Source organism: Nothobranchius furzeri, chromosome 13 (genome assembly GCF_043380555.1).
Source record: "Nothobranchius furzeri strain GRZ-AD chromosome 13, NfurGRZ-RIMD1, whole genome shotgun sequence".
Lineage (NCBI taxonomy): Eukaryota > Metazoa > Chordata > Actinopteri > Cyprinodontiformes > Nothobranchiidae > Nothobranchius > Nothobranchius furzeri.
The window spans coordinates 16,464,203-16,483,965 of record NC_091753.1 but is presented as its reverse complement, the minus strand read 5'-3'; the positions used below and the strand labels follow the sequence as shown (position 1 = coordinate 16,483,965).

The following is a 19,763-nucleotide window of genomic DNA, read 5'->3' as shown; positions in this document are numbered from 1 at the left end:
ACACATGATTAATATGAGCAGAATTCTGTGCCATTAGGAACTGAATTTGAATTACTCCAGGTTGAAATACAATTTTCAGTTTCAGAAGCAAATTTAAATAAGCTAAACTGAACCTGAGGGGAGGGGGGTGAAAGTGAGCGTTTGGAGGCTCAGTTTGCAGTAGAATAAAATACATTTTTAAACCAAATTAATCCATTTTCATAATACAAAACTATTTCAATTTAATGACAATCAATTCCAAACTGAACTTTGAACTTTACCCTCTCAACAGGAAATCTTTATTCAACTTTCCAGTGTCAAACTGGTAGCATTTATGTTTACCTGCCGCTCCTGCAGTGTCACACTCAAAAACCTCCGGGCGGAACACAAACTATCATTGCAATTTCTATTGCTACAGTAGTTAAAGACGAGCATCATCCAACTTGGCTGTGGTTTGATGTGCTCTGTCGAAATGTAAGATTTTATTTTACTTATTGTCAGACTTACCGATAGCGTTGTGTAGTTTGTGTCCAAAGCACTGGAGGTTTGGCCATCCGTTCACCTTCAGGGCTTTAATCATGTTGGTCCCGCTGTCAGTCGTCATGCAGGATAGACGATTCTCAGACAGGTTCCAGCAGTCAAGAGCGTCTCTCAGTCCTTTGGCGATAAGTTCACCGGTGTGGTCCTCGGGAAAGTATGACGTTTGGAGGGAAATACTACGTAAATCCCACACGTTGTTAATGAAATGCACCGTTAAACTCATATACGGCTGCATAGTTCAACTGCTCCACATGTCGGTAGTTGCCGAAAAAAAGGACAGCTCCTCCAGTTCTCTGCCAACTTTTTTGCGTGTGTTTCTGTACAGCTGTGGCAAGACTACTTCACTGAAATACTTTCGGCTGGGTAGCTCATACCTGGGATCCAATGTTTTCATCAAATTTATAAACCCCCGTCTTCTCCACGGTATACATGGGTACCATGTCTTTTGCTATGTACAAAGCGACCGCGTCGGTGATTGTAGTCCACCGGGCCCCTTTCTTTTCATATGCGGTCCCCTGTGCGAACGATTCGGCTACAGTTAGCTGTATTTTAGCCACTGGTTCTTGGTCACTGCGGCTCTGTTCATCTCGGAGAGACTGGCATTTTTCGTGTTCGGCTTGATGCCTCTGTTTAAGGTGTTGAAACAAGTTAGTGGTGCTGCTGCCTTTGATTGCGACGGGTTTTAGACAAAGGTTGCAGCGTGGGGTCTCTTGTTTTATGTCTGTTGCAGCAAACCCATACCAGTTCCAAACAACAGATGATTTTATCCCTTTCTTCGGAACAAACTTCCCACTCTCACCGCCGTCACCGGTCGCCATGTGGTCGCTTGCTGTCTGTTGTTTTGTGTGTTATTGCTCGCTCGTGGGGGAGGAACCTGATGCTACGGGACTTCCGGAGGACCAAAAAGGCGCCATTACAAAAAACTCGATTTACCTACTTTATGAATCGCCCGCAAAAAATAATTCAAATTAATTCATTTGATCGATTTTTCGCCCAGCCCTACTTTCTTTATTTCGTTTTCCTCATCCAACCCCCATAAATCTCTGTGTGTCCTCCTGCAGCACTCCCGAAGGACAACAGGCAAAACAAGACAAAAAATCTGACGTGTTGAGTAAAAACTGCTATTTTTAGCATATTTTAGGGCCGACGTGTTGCTACCAGACGTACAGTGTGAGCAGTCAGGTCGCATGCGAGAACTGGGTCGTGCAGTGTGAGCACATGACTCGTGAGATCTGCCCTGCGAGGAAGTTGTACAGTTTGAGCTGAAGCTGAGTGCTGCGAGTGAAAAAGTCGCACAGTGTAGATGAGCACCCGCGCTTCCCATCTTTAAATGGAGGCTGAAAACGCATTACTTCTCCATGGCCTTCCATTCTTAACATCAACAGTTTGTCATACCTCCTCCCACTGTTTCTTAAATCTGTGGTCTGACTACTCTTAATATATTTTATTGTTTTTGTTTGGAATTATTTTAGTTTTTACTTTTGTTTTGTTTGTTCTTTGTTGTATTATTTTTTTTATGGATTTTATGATGCAACTATTTTATGGTTTTGGTGTTTTATTTTGTACATTGCTTTGGTTGGTTGTAATGTCGTGTTGAAAGTGCTTTTATAAATAAAATGGTATGGTATGGTATTGCTAAGCTAGCTCACATTCGTGCCTGTGTACATTTACGCTAGCAGCTGCTTGCCCCCTCATAGATGTGTGCATTCAAACTCCAGCTTTGGTGTGAAAGCTGCAGTCTTCCAGTGACCCTCAGACCCACTGATGATCATGTCCTTTCTAAGCTGAGCCTTTGCCCTTCCTTCATGTTCCCAGTGACACAACCCAACAAACACCCTTCCTCCTAATAGCAACAGTACAGTAACTGATAGTAACAGTTTATTTGAACATTTGAAGAGGAGTTTAAAAATTATTTACCCACGAAAAATGCACTCTCGTGCCTTGGGAAGATGTTACGATGTTTGAGGTGGTACTAACAACCACAGAAAATGAAATTTGTTGCCAGAAACGCAATGTTTATAATGAGTATGGCTGCCAGCGTCGGTGCAGCTTTCATCAACTCCCCAGACATGAGGATCCCAGAAGGATGTGGCAGAAAAATCTTAACTCGGAAACCACTGCAAACTTTATTTGTGCATTCCTATTATGTTGTTGTGAAAAACCAAGAGGAACACCTGTGTCCTACTTTGTTGTTAGATATGACAAACCTCCAGAGACGAGAAGCCGGGTAGGAAAGGGGAATGCTGTTATATTACAAGTCTTCCAAGAACAACAAGTTTGATGTTATGTGTGCTATTTTCTGAATATATGATGTAACGCACGTTTAGACTGCCGTTATTTACCCAAAAGTGCCATCCTGTAGTTTGATGTAGAATCTAAAACTAAAACCCAGGCTTGGTGACAAGGTATTTATGGCTCTTACTTGGCTTCGTCTGCCTTTAACCCTCTGGAGGCAGGCGTTGCAGATTAGCAACGTTAAAACCTACCTACCTGGTTACTCCACATATGTATTTCATGAGCATTTTTTAACTCAGAAGTTCCCCTGAAGGACTAACCGTATTTTCCGGAGTATAAGTCACTCCGGAGTATAAGTCGCACCAGCCATAAAATGTATAATGAAGAAGAAAAAAGCATATATAAGTCGCACTGGGGTGAAATTTTATTTTTTTCTTACAAAATCTGAGACCAAGCATTTCACATTGCAAGACAAGTACCGGTGACGATAACAGAATAAACAATCAGGGCGCAACAGCGCGCCACGGTCTCCAGCAGAGGAAGGCAGTGTTTCAAACCCTCCCAGCGGGCGGGGAGAGCACCTGCAGGACCCCGCCACAGGCTGCAGCAGGTGATGGCGGTGTTTGAAACCCTCCCAGCGGGGCAGAGGAGCTGAAACCTGGACCAGAGCCGGCCAGCAGCAGCGCGCAACGGTCTCCAGCAGATGATGGCGGGGCAGAGGAGCTCATTCCTGGTCCGGAGCCGGCCGCAGCAGCGCAGTATACATAATTTGGTATATAAGTCGCTCTGGAGTATGAGTCGCAGGACCAGCCAGACTATGAAAAAAAGGGCAACTTATAGTCCGGAAAATACGGTAGTTGTTCATCCTTTTATCAAAACTTATTTTGAGCCTGAGCGGGTTAAGAAAATAAGATTGAGTCCCACCTCTTTGAACAAAATACTACCAAGCTTGTTTCTATGTAGTGGTGAGCCTCTTGAGGTTTTAAGATTGTTTATTACCTCACTAATGCTAAGTAGTTAAAGTGCAACCGAATGTTATCTTTGGCCAGATTTGAAGGTAATTCTCCTACCCCTCTGGTGCAGTAGACAGAGGGAATGTAACGGTGTCCCATTTGAAGTGTTATAACGCTGATGTTTACATGCTTTCCGTCTAAAAGCCCATAATAAGAGGATTTGCATTAAGGGATTGCGTCATACTCACTGGCATCCAAGGCATCCATGCATGCAGTGTTTGACACCTCTGCTGAACTGACCACCGTCATCTTAAAACTCTCATAACTCTGCCTTATAGCTTGTTAACTTGCCCCACTTTTGGTCCACTCTGCTCCGGACTTCTCGTCCCCATGTTGTCATCTCTCAACTCCACTTTTACTTGAAACAAAACAATCTCTATGAACGATTTCAACTTGGTTTTCGCCCTGGCCAAGTACAGAAACTGCTCTCTTAAAAATCAGGAATGATCTTCTGACTGCTGCTATTTCAGGCGTACTTTCCATCCCCATTGTCCTTCATCTGAGCGCAGCTTTTGAAACCATTTCTCATTTAATTGTTCTTGACAGGTTCTCATCTATTGGAATTTCTGATCTCACACTTGACTGGTTCCACTCCTATCTCTCAGGCCGCTCACAATTCATACAACTCAAATCCTTCAGATCAGACCCTTCCCCAGTTGTCAAAGGTGTTCCCCAGGGTTCTGTCTTTGGGCCCCTTCTCTTCATTACAGCACACTTAAAATGAATCGGCGTGTTTCAGTACATACTTGAACACGTTTGTCGAACGATTTGTGCAACAATCAGATGTTTATTTTACTTCCACAAAATGCAAGTTCTGGATTAAATATTACTGAAACAGGGACGGCTTGCCGTCACATTTAAAAGCCAGTACTCGTTAATTAGGCGTAATTTATTTAAGTCATGTAGTCTAAATGAGGTGAGGAGGCTCGCTAGCTGTTGCACACATGCACAGGGAGCATTATTTTACTCCAACCATTTCGAATGGCTATGTACATGCACGTCTATCGGAATGATGATCGGACAAAACCACCTATCTCAATCGGATTGGAATTTCATTCTGATTGGATCAGATCGGAACGTTCCAGTTGACGTGTTTACATGCAGAACTTTTTATCTGATTGGGTGTTCAATCCAATTAACTGTGTCCATGTAAATGTGGCTATTATGTCATTCATCCATTCACACATTCACATGCTGGTGGTGTTAAGCTTCAATGTAGCCACTGCTGCTCTGGGGCACGCTCCAGTGTGACTTTTGAGATCCTCATCTGTGCCCCGGACAAGCTGGTTCCCAAAGTCAGAGACTCTCTTGGTCAGCTTGCTTCTCACACCAAACCTTCCGTCGGGAATCTTGGCGTGACCTTTGACCCAGCTCTCACCCTGTGTTCTCATGTCAGTTATCTTGTTGGCTCTTCCTTCTTCCATCTCAGGAACATTGCTAAGCTGAGTCCCATTGTATCCCGCTCTGAACATGAGATGTTCTCCACACCTTCATCTCTTCACGCTTAGACTACTGTAACTCTCTTTTCACGTGTCTGAGCAGATCCTCCCTGAACCGTCTACAGGTAGTTCAGAATGCCTGTGCTCGGCTTCTGACCAAGCCCTCCAAACACACCCACATCACCCCGCTTCTCCTCCAGCTTCACTGACCCAATCTCAATACTCGCACTTGCACCCCCGCGCCCTTCATTTGAAGCTCTCTCTTCACCATGACAGATCAGTACAACGCCCGCATCACTGCAGATGTAGCACCAATCCGCTTATCGATTTCACTCATCATTTTTCCCTCACTGAACAAGACCCCAAGATACTTAGACTCCTCCACTTGAGGCAGGACCTCATCCCTGACTTGGAGACATTCTACCCTTTTCTGATTCAAGACCATGGTCTCAGATTTAGAGGAGCTGATTCTCATCCCAGCTGCTTCACACTCGGCTGCGAACCGCTCCAACAAAAGCTGTAGATTATGTTCTGAGTAAGCCAACAGGTTCACATCATCTGAAAAAGCAGAGACCTGATCCTCAGGCCACCAAAACAGATGCCCTCAACACCTTGGCTGTGCCTAGAAATTATGTCCTTAAAAGTTATGAACAGAATCAGTGACAAAGGGCAGCCTTGGCGGAGTCCAACTCTGACCTGAAATGAGCTTGACTTACTGCCGGCAATGCGGACCAAGCTCTGACACCGGTTGTAGAGGGACCTAACAGCCCTTATCAGAGGGCCTGGTACCCCCCACAGAGTGCTCCAGGAGACGTGGGCGAATGCCTTCTTCAAATCCACAAAACACATGTAGATTGGTTGAGCAAATATCCACGCACCTTCCAGGACCTGCCTCCACCCCCTCACCCCCGGGTATAGAGCTGGTCCAGTGTTCCATCGGCCCATCAACCGTGCGATCCAGACTCGGTTGTGGGTGCATAGGGTGTCCCATTTCACTAGTGCCAAAGTTGATCATGCCCCTTTTGCGCCCTTGATTCGCACTTCATCCAAGTTTGCATCGATGCGGACTTGGGTGAAGTGCATTACCAACAATCCATTGCTGCGAGAGAACAGGCTCAAGTTTCTTTTCTAAACATATGTATTTTCTAGTGAAAGTAGTTTATTTTAGGGTAATTAGTTGATGCTCTAAAACATTCAGACAAAGCAGCCATCAATGTAAAAATATTTCAGATAATTTTTTGATTGTTTGAAATTTGTTCAAGTTTTTTTTTTTTTCAAAAGTATCACAGCGACCAACATACTGGCATGCGTTGTGATCCGTGACTCAATGCTCCCTGTCTCAATTCGGCTATTATTTACTGACTTTTGTACCTCGCAATCAAAGCCTTACTGTGCACTTTCTCCAAGTGCATTTTGCTGAAGAGCGCAGGGCACAGTGCGAGTATTGGGATTGGGCCCTAGTCAAATTCCTCACCTGACCAGATGTAATTCAGTTTAGTTTATTTAAATAGCGCCAAATCATGACTAGTTTTATCAAGGCACATCATAAAGGAAGCATAGTTATTGAGTTCAGTCCATTATACCATATAGTTAAAGGTTTCTTAAGCAAAGAAAACCAGCAGATTGCATACAATCCTTTGTCTCTATTCTCCACTTTTTGCTGTTGTGTTATAGTGTTTAGTACATGTTCAACCGTTTGTAACTGTTTGTGTTTTTTAGACCCTGGATGGAGCAGTATTAACCGCGGCATTCTGATCTGTGATGAATGTTGTTCAGTCCACCGCAGCTTAGGCCACCACATCTCTATAGTAAAGCACCTGAGGCACAGCGGCTGGCCTCCCACATTGCTGCAGGTAAGGATTTCCTCCACACATTGCCAGCAGAGGCTTTGAGAGGTCAGAAAGATGCCACGGATAGATATGTGTGCTTGTAATATCTTCTTGAGCCCTTGATCAGACTGAGATGGTCCTTCTTGATGTTAGAGGGTTAGTGTTGTGTCATGCGGAAACTTGCTAATTACGGTTGGGCAATAGGGTTGCAACAACAAATTGATAAAATCGATAAAAATCGTTGTGCAATTTTTAGTGTGTGTTGCACAACGTATATTTACCAGTCAATGCGTGCAGCGCACCAACAGAGCAGAACGAGAGAGAAAGCTGGTGTTTTGATGAGGAAAGACACACTTAGAACATTAAGTTGCTTACTGATGCACCATGCGCTAATCTACAGTGCATCTGGAAAGTATTCGTAGCACTTCACTTATTCCACTCTTTTGTTTATGTTACAGCCTCATTCCAAAATGGATTAAATTAATTTTGCCCATAAAATTCAACACACAACATCCCATAATGATAATGTGAAAAAAGTGTCTTTGAAGTTGTTGCAAATGTATTAAAATGAAAAAAACTTGAGAAATCATAAGAACATAAGTATTCACAGCCTTTGATGTGAAGCTCAGAATTGAGCTGAGGTGCGTTCTTTTTCCACTGATCATCCTTGAGGTGTTACATCAGATTAACGGAGTCCACTTGTGGTAAACTAAGTTGATTGAACATGATGTGGAAAGGCACACACCTGTCTATATAAGGCCCCTGGGTTGATGGTGCTTGTCAAAGCACAAACTAAGCATGAAGATAAAGGAACTGAGTGTAGACCTCTGAGACACGATTGTCTTGAGGCATAAGGCTGGGGAAAGCTACAGAAAAAAATTCTGCTGCTTTAGAGGTTCCTATGAGCACAGTGGCCTCCATCATCTGTAAGTGGAAGAAGTTTGGAACCACCAAGACTCTTCCTAGAGCTGGCCGGCCTTCTAAGCTGAGTGAACGGGGGAGAAGGGCCTTGGTCAGGGAGGTGACTGATAACCCCATGGTCACTTTGTCAGAGCTTCAGCTGTCCTCTGTGGAGAGAGGAGAACCTTCCAGAAGAACAACCATCTCTGCATCAATCCACCAATCAGGCCTGTATGGTAGAGTGGCCAGATGGAAGCCTCTCCTTAGTAAAAGGCACATGGCAGCCCGCCTGGAGTTTGCTAAAAGGCACCTTAGGGACTCTCAGACCATGAGAAACAAAACCCTCTTGTCTGATGAGACAAAAGTTGAACTCTTTGGAGTGAATGCCAGGCGTTACGTTTGGAGAAAATCAGGCACCGCTCATCAGCAGGCCAATACCATCCCTACAGTGAAACATGGTGGTGGCAGCATCATGCTGTGGGGATGTTTTTCAGCGGCAGGAACAGGAAGACTAGTCAGGATAGAGGGAAAGATGACCGCAGCAATGTACAGAGACATCCCGGATGAAAACCTGCTCCAAAGCGCCCTTGACCTCAGACTGGGGTGACGGTTCACCTTTCAGCAGGACAGTGACCCTAAGCACACAGCAAAATATCAAAAGGTGTGGCTACAGAACAACTCGGTGAATGTCCTCGAGTGGCCCGCCAGAGCCCAGACCTGAACCCCATTGAACATCTCTGGAGAGATCTGAAAATGGCACTGGTAAATGGTATTTGATATAGCGCCCTCTAGAGTCCTGGAACCCCCCAAGGCGCTTTACAACACAATCAGTCATTCACCCATTCACACACACATTCACACACTGGTGGGGATGAGCTACAATGTAGCCACAGCTGCCCTGGGGCGCACTGACAGAGGCGAGGCTGCCGAGCACTGGCGCCACCAGTCCCTCCGACCACCACCAGCAGGCAATGTGGGTTAAGTGTCTTGCCCAAGGACACAACGACAGCGACAGACTGAGCGGGTCTCAAACCTGCGACCTTCCGATTGCGAGGCGAGCACTTAACTCCTGTGCCACCGTCGCCCCAGGTAGATTAGCTAATGCTAGAGGGAAGCAGGCTCATGATCAAGTGGGGTTCTGAAAAACACGATGGTCGAGTCTGCTCTGCCAAACAACACAGCAGGATTGTGGCAAGCCACTGTAGCATGTAATTCACAAACAGGTCGATCTGTGAACATAATTTAAACTGAATTATTGCCCAACCGTACATAATAAATATGTCACCATTACATTTCAAACAGTAGAAATGAAATGTTATTAGCATTTCTAGTAGCTACTACTGAACTTGATGAAATGCATAAAATTTGACTATCGTCGTTAAATTATGGATATATTTAGGTGATAGCATGTGGTTTTGCACGCTATTGAACTGTTTTCTAATCCTGTTGTTGAATAAAGTAAAGGAAGGAGAGAAAAAATGTTTCCCTAGCAGTTTTAATGAAGTAATCTAGTTAATGACATTTGTGGGATATGTGGGGTCTTTTCAATCTGTAAAGAACTTTGAGTAACATTTTTTCGTATGAAAAGCGCTTTATAAATAAAGTTTGGTTTGATTTAAATTTTCCCGTTTTATCTGATTAATTGATTAATCGTGTCGAGACCCCATCCGATTCATCGATGAGCCAAATAATGGTTTGTGGCAGCCCTACTGAGCATTAACTAAAACAATTCCAAGTGATATTCGTCAGTCCAAAAATGAGGATGGGCATGTTTAGACATTTAGTAGGCCTGACACACAGTATGGAATGCTCCACCAATCACAGTCGCTCTTACTAGGCATACTTGTTATTGGCTTTCTTTGGTGATATCTGATCTTGTCTAACTCGTACTTTTCGATACTGATATAAACTGATTCTGATATATGTGTTGTCCTCCCTAATTAAAAGAAAACAATCATTTAGATATTTCATATCATGCATGCTTACGCTTTAAACGTTTCCTGTGCAAAATGACAACTACTTCTATTTAAGTTAGCAATATAAAAATGTGTCATTTGTGTCCAACAGCAGTTGAATGACGTTCTTTCTGCCTGAGGTCCTTCTGACTAACGCTCTGTGATGCCTTTAGACCTAAGATCAATATGAAGTTGATTATTAACCAGTTAATCAAACTTTTTCCCATAAACAGGACAAGTGAAATCATGTTTAAAGGTTTAAAGGTTCTAGGTTTTGAAATCGAATCAAAATCAGACATTGCTGTTGCAAACATTCTTTGTTAGATAGTCTGTGCGATACACAGTTGGAGCGCTTCAACGTGGACCAGTCCCCCATAGTTTTCTCCGTTCCCGGTGTATAGAATAGACTTTATCGATCCCACAGTGGGGAAACTCGCTTGTTGCAGCAGCACCAACACTCAAGAGAATAATTTAAAGAAAAAATAGTAACAAAGGTGTTAGCAGAGTTTTATTTACCCAGCGGTTGGGCCTAGACTCCCAAAACGAATCTCCAGGATTAAAAGGAGGAAATAAATCCATAAACAGAGCATCTGTTTCAACGGGCCTTCACTGGTGGTAGCACACACTGATTGCAGCTACAAACATCAATGCTCCCTTTTTATTGGTCATTCTACGAGGTCAAAGCTCAACTTCCTCTACAGTTGCTTTTCAAAATAAAAGCATACACCTATACACATTCTTATTTACATATTTACATAGATGCAATATATAACAGAGCATATTATTCTGGTGCTTAACAAAAGGTACATGTATGTACACATAGGCAGTAGCCTAGAATTGTACCCTTCAACCACTAAAAGCCACAAATAAAAAAAGGAAATCACTTGGTTCCACGTACGGGTGGGAACTGATAAGTGTTTATCAATATCAATGACATTGTCGATTCTGTCTATCGATCCAACTCTATCAATTCCAGAGTACTTAAACAGGTGGTAAAAAACTAATGGCACACGGCTCCCGCAATATAACTGTCAGTTTCTTTATGATAAATAATCAGTCGTACTTGTATTGGTTGGAAAGATCTTTCCAAATGTTCTCCTTTATGTTTTCCAAGAAGGCAGAGTCATGTTCTTGTTGGGTGCAGTGTTGCTGTAGCTTTGTAGGGTGGGAAACTTCTCACCACAGGTCAGACTTTAGTCGCTGGAGTCTGCTAGTGTGGAGGTGTGTGTATACGAGGTAAATGACGTGAACACGATAGGCAGTGTTAGCTGATACCTGTAGTATTAACAGGAGAGGACATGCAAACGCTGCTGCTGCGTTGAAATTCACTAGTCCGGAGCGGGTCACAACACGTCATTAACTCTTAAATTATCACGTATTTTGTGCCCAATTACTTTTATGTATTTGTAACTCTTCCTCCCTTGAAGAAATATCTACTTTGCAATTATTGCAAGTTACTGTTTTCATGCTTTCTTGTAAAATATGACAAAACTTTCGAGCATTTGTGCCGCTTAGACGTCATGTTTCCTGCTTCCGTAAGTTACGCAACGTGTACGGTGATGTCATTCGCACAGACGAATTGATGAGGGTAAATGTTTGCAAAAGTGGCGAAAGATTGCTAGGATTTAAAACAATGGGAGCTGGTTCTCAACAATAACCAGTTTTCGATTCCATCCCCTAGTTCCACGGTTTCACAGAACCAGAAAGGAAAGGATAAACGGCATTCCGAATAAACGACTCACGAACATGATCACTTTGCTTTATATGTTGCTGCTCTAGAGATCATTTGTCATGTAAGTATCGGTGTGTTTAGGGAATGTTTGGACACGTGTTAAAGTTACTTGATAAAATGGATGGTGGGGACTTTTCATCTGCTTGTAGAGTTTAGTCTCTCTTAGTTTTACGATCATCATATGTTTTTCTGAGCGTCACTTGATCGTGAGACTGCTACCCGTTAGCTTTAGCATTAGCCAATCTGCGTGTAGCTGCACTTTTGATCCCAAACTTTGGACCGGTTCTGCCTTTGCTGGTTCCTTTATTTTCCTCCTCTGCATCCAGATGGCCACACTGTGCGCCAGTAAAAAGCATTTTTCTTACACGTAACTTACTTTTGTTCAGTAAAGTTCTGGGGGAAATAGTAATTCAAACATGTTGCACCCGTGCTATGTTTAAAAGTAGACACGCACCGACACCACTGTACAGCCCTGCTCTGATATGGAAGAGCCTGGGGGAAAATCAGGACAGCAATAGCACCAACCATAGATATGAATCAACTAGCGAGAAAAGCTATTCTTGATCTTCTTTTTCTGCAGGGGTTTTAACGCTTTTCGGTGCACCACTGCTGATACAGTGCCCGTGTAGTGGCGCAACGCTGCAACTGCAGTTAAAATAACGTCCATATAGCTGGGGGCAGAGTGAAATCAGGCTGGGGCGGCACAAAAATAGCTGCAGGCAGCCGCCACGCAAATTTGAATGCAGGAAAAACCCTGAAAACACAGCACTATAAATGTAACTAAAAGGGAGATCTACTCCACACACATGACTCTGAACTCTAAACCATAACCTTACAGCTTATCCAAATACAATACGCTACAAAAATGCTAACAGTAGCTTTACTAACATTGAGCTCAAGTTACGAAGTGTAAATATACCAAAAAGACACAGTAAACAGACCAGCGAGGAGGAGACTGCTACCACAAAAACAGTTCCCCTATAAAGTCTGAAAAAAGCTCCCAAATGAAGGGAGAAACGCTAATCCCAGTGATTTGCTGCAGCTGTGGTGGGGTGAGGCAGCCTCTTTGATCCTAGAAGTTGTTGTAAGTAAGTCAATGTTATTTCTATAGCACTCACCACATAGATTCGCAAAGTGCTTCACATAGATCAAAACAAAATAAAACAAAGTCATAAAATCAAAATGATCTCACAACAGAAGTAGATTAACATCAGAACAAATAAAGTCACAGAATTATAAAAATTCATAAAACAAATTAAAGATGATTCAAATTTGAGTTAAAAATAAGAAAATAAAACATTGAGGTTAAAGCAGCTTTAAATAAAAGGGTCTTTAGCTGCTTTTTAAAAAGTGTCCAGACTGTCAATGCTACGTAAGGATAAAGGAGATCATTCCAAAGTTGGGGTGGAACAGTCTGGAAGGAGCAATCACCTCCACTTTTGTATCTGGTCTTTGGGACTTCTAGAAGGTTCTGGTGGGGGTTGGAGCATAAGGCTTTAACTGTTCAGTAATATAGGGAGGAGCTTGACCATGACGGTAACTCTGAAGTGCCTTTTTTCCTCCATCTGACTCAATCCTCATGTTAACCCTCTGATCTCTATTAAGGTTGCGAATGACCACAGTCACCAGTTGTGTGTACTGAAACTCTAATTTCCCTCTGGGATTAATAAATTATCTTTGAATTGAATTGAATTGAATGTAGAGCATTGAAAGTTCTAGTCAGGATTCTAAAATGAACACTAAAGTTAACGGGTAACCAGTGCAGAGACATTAGAATAGGAGTGATGTGTGCTCTTCTGTTTGCTCCAGTTAGGAGCCTCGCTGCAGGGTTCTGGACCTTCTGAAGGAGGTCAAGGACTTTTTTGTTAAAACATGTGAAGAGTGTGTTACAGTAATCTAGACAGGACATAAAGGCATGGATAACCATTTCAAGTTCATGTTTTGACACCAACCTTCACAGTTTGGAGATAATTCTTAAATGATAAAAAGAGTTTTGGACCAACGTTTTTGAGTGACCTTCTAGAGATATTGATTGGTCAAAAATAACACCCAAATTCCTCAAGTTTATCTTGACAGCAGAGGATAAATGACCAAGTTTTAGACTAATCAGGGGAACCATGCTCTCAGGGGCAATGATCAGACATTCAGTCTTTTCAGAATCTGCCACAACCATTTCCAACATTTTAGCGATAAAGGGTCATTTAGAAATGGGTCTGTAATTTTTAGGCTGAGATGAGTCCAGACTGGGTTTTTTAAAGACGGTTTCTGTAGATTCAGAGAGAAAAGGGCCAGCTGGACCGGGAGGTTGGTAGATTAAAATGCAGCGAAATACATTTTGTAACCCTACTTTGATGACCTGACATTCAAAAGTGGTAAAAGGGTTATTTTTCACCAGATTACAGACATGTTTGTCCTTAAAGACCACAGCAAGACCTCCACCACGATGTGTCGGGCGTGATGTGGTAAACACAGAGAAGTTTGGTGGACATATTTCATTGAAATGTACATAATATTGTTGGGTTATTAGGAGCGAGTAATTAGTAATTAATTAATTACTTTTGGATTCTTCAATAAATTCTGTAAATATGGGAATATTTACTGATTTATTAATTAATTAAGATACAGGTGCTGGCCAGTAAATTAGAATATCATCAAAAGGTTGAAAATATTTCAGTAATTCCATTCAAAACGTGAAACTTGTACATTATATTCATGCAATGCACACAGACCAATGTATTTCCGATGTTTATTACGTTTAATTTTGATATTTATAGGTGACAACCAATGAAAACATCAAATCTGGTATCTCAGAAAATTAGAATATTCTAAAGGCCAATGAAAAAATGTTTGTTTCTCTAATGTTGGCCAACTGAAAAGAATGAACATGAAAAGAATGTGCATGTATAGCACTCAATACTTAGTCGGGGCTCCTTTTGCCTCAATAACTGCAGTAATGCGGCGTGGCATGGACTCGATCAGTCTGTGGCACTGCTCAGGTGTTATGAGAGCCCAGGTTGCTCTGATAGTCGTCTTCAGCTCCTCTGCATTGTTGGGTCTAGCGTATTGCATCCTCCGCTTCACAATACCCCATAGATTTTCTATGGGGTTAAGGTCAGGCGAGTTTGCTGGCCAATCAAGGACAGGGATACCATGGTCCTTGAACCAGGTGCTGGTGGTTTTGGCACTGTGTGCAGGTGCCAAGTCCTGTTGAAAGGTGAAGTCTGCATCCCCATAAAGTTGGTCAGCAGCAGGAAGCATGAAGTGCTCTAAAACTTCCTGGTAGACGGCTGCATTGACCCTGGACCTCAGGAAACAGAGTGGGCCAACACCGGCAGATGACATGGCACCCCACACCATCACTGACGGTGGAAACTTTACACTGGACCTCATGCAACGTGGATTCTGTGCTTCTCCGCTCTTCCTCCAGACTCTGGGTCCTTGATTTCCAAAGGAAATGCAGAACTTGCTTTCATCAGAAAACATAACTTTGGACCACTCAGCATCAGTCCAGTCCTTTTTGTCCTTGGCCCAGGCGAGACGCTTCTTGCGCTGTTTCATGTTCAAGAGTGGCTTGACACACGGAATGCGACACCTGAATCCCATGTCTTTCATGAGTCTCCTCGTGGTGGTTCTTGAAGCGCTGACTCCAGCTGCAGTCCACTCTTTGTGGATCTCCCCCACATTTTTGAATGGGTTTGTCGTCACAATTCTCTGCAGGGTGCGGTTATCCCTAGAGCTTGTACACTTTTTTCTACCACATTTTTTCCGTCCCTTCGCCTGTCTGTTAATGTGCTTGGACACAGAGCTCTGCGAACAGCCAGCTTCTTTAGCAATCACCTTTTGTGTCTTGCCCTCCTTGTGCAAGGTGTCAATGATTGTCTTTTGGACAGCTGTTAAGTCAGAAGTCTTCCCCATGATTGTGGTGCCTTCAGAACAAGACTGAGGGACCTTTTAAAGGCCTTTGCAGGTGTTTTGAGTAAATCAGCTGATTAGAGTGGCAGCAGGTGTCTTCTATATTCAGCCTTTTCAGAATATTCTAATTTTTTGAGATACCAAATTTGGAGTTTTCATTAGTTGTCACTTATGAATATCAAATTTAAATGTAATGAACATTGGAAATACATTGGTCTGTGTGCATTGCATGAATATAATGTACAAGTTTCACGTTTTGAATGGAATTACTGAAATATTTTCAACCTTTTGATGATATTCTAATTTACTGGCCAGCACCTGTATTCTTAGATATACGGGGCACCATTCCCCTTCAACCGGGGAAAAATTGAATCCAAAACTCTTATCAGTCTTTCTTGAAGTTCGTAGAATCCTCGGAGCAGAGACTTCTCTTCGACACAACAAAGCTACTGGAGACGAAAACTGAATTTTATAACGTTTATTTAACAATTTGTCAAATGAATAAACAGTGGCATAAATGAATAATAACCATGTGATATAATAAAAGGTTGTATATTCAAAATAATGTTCAAGGTGTTTTGTGTGTATGTATGTGTGTGTGTGTTTCTAAAATGGAGTCTGTATGCAAGATGGCTGACCCCTTTGTCTGGCTAAAGTGTGGGTGGCAACTTGCACTTTAACTTCCAAGGCACTTAGAATCATAAGTAACTTAACCTTAAATTCACTCAAAACATTTCAAAGGATCATGAAACAACACAAAAGATTAATCACGAATAATATCTTTTAGTTTAACCACGTGGCCAAGCAGAAAACATTTAAAGATACCAAACAATGATCAATAAGCAGTTTATTCTTTCAAAATGACCCGACGGACGTGTTTGGGAACGAAAGAGGAAAACACGAAGCTACTTTTAAGCAATAGACGCGGTTTTATTGCTTGTTCTGGACTATAGAGGAAACGGAAGAAGAAAAGGAGAGAGAGAAATGAGTTTTCTGATCACCAGAACAGCAAGGCGTCCCCCGCTGTTTTGATTTGACGGTTCTCCGTGTTTCTCCGCAGTTTGGCGTCGTCCGTCGGTTTGATGCTTTCTCCGTTGTTTTGGCCCCACGAGTGTTTCTCCAACGGGCTGGACACAAAGAGAACGAAGTTTCTTTTGTGCTGAGTTTGACAACTTACAGCGTCTCTGAGAGCTGGATGGAGTTGTTGCTTTCCTCTGCAGTTCTGTGTCCTCAACTTGGGCACTTAGAGCTTCCGCGTGCTCAAGTTGTCGGAGCGTTCGACAAGCGTGTCCTTACCGCCAGATATCCTGGGCAAAAGAACGAGGTTTCTTTGTCTCTGCTGAAGATTTATGGTCTTAGTTCGCGGGAAAAGCTCCACGGCCTCCCGCACACGCGCAGAACGTGTTTCTGGTATTAGGCGGTGACATCATCCCAATGCTTCCGTGTGCAAAGCATCATGGGAAATGAAGTTTCTTGGCACTGATGTGATTATTTGCTTTTCAGAGCAATTTAAGCACAGTCATTTTGGAGAAAATCACTGCATAGTAATTTCCTCATGAGGTCAGACCCTCAACAATATCCATCTTGCTGCCACATCTCAGTAAGAAATAAATAGTCCAACTTTTCTCTGGTGAACAGCTCGTTTAAAATAAAGGATTTGTTTGAGATGGAGCGGGCATTTAACAGGGCACCCTGAACTGAATCCTGGAGAACATTTGTCTACTTAGCCTGCTGGAGAGGGATGGGTCGTAAACACCTGGTGTTCTGGGTTCTCTGGACATGAATACAGTTTATGTCTTTGCTGGTTGATAAATGAACTGGAATAGGGAAACTTTTGGGTTTGTCAGCAGAAGACATCATTTTGGGAATTGTGACCTTTGGAAGACTGTTGCATCGTGGGAGGACTGTAGTGGAGGTTTGAGCGATGGCCGAAGAAGGTGAAGGTCTCTGTGTTGTAAACCGTCATGTCTGTGGAAGAGAATCCACCATAGATATGTATCTATGGGACTGTACTGCATACCGGATGTTAGCAGTTAGCATGCTTGAGCCATGTCGGTTAGGACGAATACCATCTCGCCTGAAAAGGAGAAACGGTTCCAAAACAGGTTAAAATTATCCATGAAACCAAAACTGTGGGACCTGCAAGCAGACTGAAGCCAGGAGTGGAGAGAAAACTTCCATATCCATGAGAAACTGTGAAGATCGGGCCAGAGATGAAAACAGACATTCTGCTGCTCTTTAGGACATCAAAGAGATGGTTAACATGCTGTTGAGTGATGACGGACTCCTCGGGGTTGCTGGTGCCTATCTCCAGCGGTCAATGGGCAATCAGGTGGGGTACACCCTGGACAGAGAGCCAGTCCATTGCAGGGCAACACAGAGACACACAGGACAAACAATCACACACACACCTAGAGACAATTTAGACAGACCAATTAACCTAACAGTCATGTTTTTGGACTGTGAGAGGAAGCCGGAGTACCCGGAGAGAACCCACGCATGCACAGGGAGAACATGCAAATTCCATACAGAAAGATCCCAGGCTCGGAAGCGAACCCAGGACCTTCTTGCTGCAAGGCAACAGCTCTAACAACTGCTCCACTGCGCAGCCTCAATCTTTTTATTTGCTTTAGAAAGCATAAAGGCGTCATTGTGGCACAGAAGGAGAGAGAGGACAGACATTCAAGATAGCTTCAAGGTTGCTTACACTTTAGCTGAGCTGCCTCTGTCCAAATAAAGGTCCAAGAAGTCAAAGAATCAAAAAACAAACTAAGGTCCAACAAAATGACAGAATCCAGAGATCGGAACGGGTTTTATGAGGAATTAGAGCACAAAAGTAGGAGCTAAAGTAAACACGTCTGCCACGTCTGTGGCCAGATGACGGAGATGGGCTAAAAGGAAAAGAAATCTGGCAGCAGGGTCTTTGGTATGAAGCAGAGGTGTTGGTGAAGGTGAAGAAGTGGATGAACTAGAGAAAAACGGGCAGAATCCTACCAACTCTATTTACGGTTCCCTGGGAATGTAACAAGTGGGCGTGGTGCGTCGACTACTGGATTTGATGTAGACAATTTTTTTTCGAACTGGCTGCGTGGTGGCACAGTTGTTAGGACTGTTGCCTCATAGCAAGAAGGTTGCAGGTTTGAAACCTGGCTGTGGCCTTTCTGTGTGGAGTTGCTTGTTCTCCCCATGCATGCGTGGGTTTCCTCCAGGTTCTCCGGTTTCCTCCACAGATCACAACATGCCATATAGGTTAACAAATCTACATCGCTTTGGATAAAAGTGTCTGCCAAATAAATAAACATAAACATACCAAATAAATAAACATAAACATACAGCTGAGTCGTCATTGTCATTGATGCGTCACTACAGTCCTAGGCTCTGAAATCAAACACTGAAAACAATGTCTGTCCCACCCATAGATATCTAAGCTTAGCACCATTCCTTCTCCGTAAACGAGTTTCTTGCAGAAACACTACATCATCTTTCAAGTGTTTTAGGTTGTTTAACTGGGTTTTTCCTCACCCCTCACATTCCAAGTAAAATACAACACTACCATCTCCTAAAGATAGACCCAAAATGTTAGCCATGACAAGCAAGGTTGAAATGATGAAAAGAGTCAAATCACCCTCCCCATCGCCACCCCCACAAGGGAAGTGAAGAAAAAACAAACAAAAGGGGTGTGTAGTCACATATGCATACATTAAAAAAAAAACTACAGCACAAGAACACTTGCTTATTAGCAGTAAAGGAAAAAATGTTGAAACGGCGAACACACACCCCTCCCTTCATACAGCAAAATTCCCAGTCGAGATAGCCGAGATGGTGGTGCTCGCTCCTTGCGGAGGAAACCAAACGAAAACACAAGGTGCAGATACTACTACTACTACTACTACTACTACTACTACTAAAACTACTACTACTACTAATACTATGACAACTACTACTAATAATGATGGTATTTTCTGTCAATGGCCAAGCAAAGTAAAATAGTCCTCCGTGGAAGAGGTAAAATACCGTAAATCCTCTAATACAGGCCGGTATTCAATTAAAGGCCGGGTCTCCAATTTTGGCCGGTGTCGGAGTTAGCGGAGGTAAATAATGGCCGGTCTCTTATTGTGGCCGGGTGGAATGTGGTAACAAGCAAGTATGAGCGTCCCCAAATCAACCAGCAGGAGGCAGTAGAGGTTCACGCAGACCTTTATTGGGCTTTTTCTTTAACGCTTTGTAAC

At 43.0% G+C, this 19,763-nt stretch overlaps 2 protein-coding genes across 5 annotated transcripts in view; one reads left to right on the top strand and one right to left on the bottom strand.

Moving 5' to 3' along the window:
• shld2 (shieldin complex subunit 2) overlaps positions 1 to 10,523 on the bottom strand; it is a 41,709-nt gene extending 31,186 nt beyond the window's left edge. Inside the window, exon 1 of the mRNA XM_054737748.2 lies at positions 10,407 to 10,523. The gene's annotated coding sequence lies outside the window, so the exon portion shown is untranslated. The remainder of the gene's footprint in view (positions 1 to 10,406) is intronic.
• git1 (G protein-coupled receptor kinase interacting ArfGAP 1) overlaps positions 1 to 19,763 on the top strand; it is a 190,089-nt gene that overhangs the window by 4,130 nt on the left and 166,196 nt on the right. For all 4 annotated transcript variants that reach the window (XM_070543325.1, XM_070543327.1, XM_070543326.1 and 1 more), the window contains exon 2: positions 6,926 to 7,059. In XM_070543325.1, coding sequence (XP_070399426.1) covers positions 6,926 to 7,059 — 134 coding nt within the window. The remainder of the gene's footprint in view (positions 1 to 6,925; positions 7,060 to 19,763) is intronic.